Source organism: Gymnoscopelus braueri, assembly GCF_963280865.1.
Source record: "Gymnoscopelus braueri genome assembly, chromosome: 13".
In the NCBI taxonomy this organism is placed as follows: Eukaryota; Metazoa; Chordata; class Actinopteri; order Myctophiformes; family Myctophidae; genus Gymnoscopelus; species Gymnoscopelus braueri.
In genome coordinates, this window is record NC_137615.1 from 4,644,173 (window position 1) to 4,646,672 (window position 2,500).

Below are 2,500 nucleotides of genomic sequence, written 5' to 3' on the forward strand. Positions count from 1 at the left end.
TGTGTGTGTGTGTGTGATTTACTATCTAAATTACATTCTTAACATTGTGGTCAGAAAAAGTAAACCAAAACATGAGAGCGACTGACCAAGATAATGTCTGTATGGTAGCCATATAGTCTTGCTATCAATAAGAATAGGCAGGTGTGCAAAGTAACTAAGTACATGCACTCAACCGTACTTAAGTACAATTTTTTGTACTTATTATTGAGCATTTTAAATACTTTTCAACACTTACTTCTATTCCACTACATCTCAGAGGAAAATATTGACTTTTACTCCACTACAATTATATAAAAATACTTCGATTTTGATGATAACTATAAAACATACATGAACCTCTTCAGCCGTAAATATTTTTTGGCTATTTAAAAATTACAGATCTATGCATCGCGATGCAACGCATTGTGAGCTTGTAGATCTACTTCATACTTGTGAAATACTTTTGTACTTTTACTCAAGTACATTTGAATACAGGACTCTTACTTAAAAGAGTATTTCTACATTGCAGTATTGATACTTTTATTCAATTGTGACTTCTTCTACAACTGGAATTAGGATGCTATGGTTCATGCGGTTTAGTGAATTGTGTTTGTTTGTGTGTGTGTGTGTGTGTGTGTGTGTGTGTGTGTGTGTGTGTGTGTGTGTGTGTGTGTGTGTGTGTGTGTGTGCGTGTGCGTGTGTGTGTCCGTGTCCACAGTAAGCTGAAGGCGTCGGATAAGGACCGCCGTTTGTCCATCGAGATCTGGGACTGGGACCGGACCACCCGGAACGACTTCATGGGCTCCATGTCCTTCGGGGTGTCGGAGCTCCTCAAGGCCCCCCACTGTGGATGGTCAGTCAGTCCGCTAGGCTATAGGCCCCCCACTGTGGATGGTCAGTCAGTCCGCTAGGCTAGGCCCCCCACTGTGGATGGTCAGTCAGTCCGCTAGCTCGTCATATAAACGTCTGCTTGTTGGGTGGAAACATCCAATGTCCAAAACCCTTGATTTTCTGTGTTCGAATGGATCCATTGTACTTATTTAGTCACACGCTCTTAATTAATATTTTTCATTGGTTCAATATCCTATATTAACCCATTCAATCCGGGAACGCATCTGTGTCATTTTAGATGTCTTTGGGCTATTCAAAAATAGCAGGCATACAAGCTCATAGTGCAGTACCGAGGGCAAATCTTTGAATATACGTATATATATATTTTTTTAGTATTTTTTTTAAACTCAAATCTTTGCTTCTGGGGATTCTACAAATGTCTTCTAAATCCTAACAGTTTTTTGAAAAAACGTATGTTTCTATAATATCAATGGTTCTCAAACTTTTTTTTTCATGTCAAGGACCCCCAAAATGATATGCATTAAGCCGCCAATATATTTTGTTCCAGGGACCCCTAGAAGCCAGAAACTCGGTGACCATTGCCCTGATCAGCCCAATATAGGACTGGATTTGAAGGCTGCGTAGCAGCCTGGAAATCTAATTTATAAAACCCACAGTCAGACGTACCACTTTCATTTTACTTTTGAAAGATTTCTGCTATAATGACGTGCCCAAAATAGGAAAAGTGGTGAAAAATTGGGACACATCAGCTTCAGAATTGCGGACGCCGATGTCGTTAAGAAAAGGCAAACAATGGCCGATATATCAGCCAAAGCAATATGGGTCTGGCTCTAATTCAAAACAGTCTCCATATCCATTGACAAACGTGGTCTATTGGCATGAAACTAGTCTTCTAGCCCCTGGCAGCATATTGCCTCAACACTTCTCTCTGTCACACACATGGCTGTCTGCTCTGTTTCACAATGATAAACAAACACACTCATGCAGAAGTTAAAAGTCTCTCTGTTCCGCGGCCATGTTAGCATTCCTTCTGTCTCTCTGTTCCGCGGCCTTGTTAGCATACCTTCTGCCACCTTGAACTAAACCACATGCAATTCACTGCTGCTGTGAGGACAGGTTAATATGTGCGTTGGCATAAAGATGGTTGGCAATGTGCTGGTACATTTAAGTGATTATGTACGTGCGTGCGTGCGTGCGTGCGTGCGTGCGTGCGTGCGTGCGTGCGTGCGTGCGTGCGTGCGTGCGTGCGTGCGTGCGTGCGTGCGTGCGTGCGTTTGCGCATGCTTGCGTGCATTACTATACTTGTGAGAGCCAAATGTCCCCACTAAAAGTATAGTAGAATTTGAGACATAGACATTGTGAGGACTATTTTCCTGGTCGTTAGAGTTAGGCTTAAAATTAGGAACATTTATATTCAGAATTAAGGTTAGACTTAAGCCTGGTTGATTGATTGAATACTTTATTAACAGTTTGCAGAGACAAGCACAGGGAAGTACAGTTCAATACAAAGTCTGTAGGATTTTAAACGCAAGAAAGCCTATGGCTTGTTTCCATTGGGGTCCTTTGTACTCAATTCATAGAAACATTTAAATGACAGACAATATACACTACTATGCAAAACCTCATATTAATGAATGGATAATTAGATATCGTCGCTGTCTGGCCTGAC

At 41.3% G+C, this 2,500-nt stretch overlaps 1 protein-coding gene across 1 annotated transcript in view; it reads left to right on the forward strand.

Annotated features, from left to right (window-relative positions):
• The window catches only part of prkcab (protein kinase C, alpha, b), a 205,371-nt gene that overhangs the window by 176,531 nt on the left and 26,340 nt on the right, over positions 1-2,500 (forward strand). Inside the window, exon 7 of the mRNA XM_080445916.1 lies at positions 698-832. Coding sequence (XP_080302042.1) covers positions 698-832 — 135 coding nt within the window. The remainder of the gene's footprint in view (positions 1-697; positions 833-2,500) is intronic.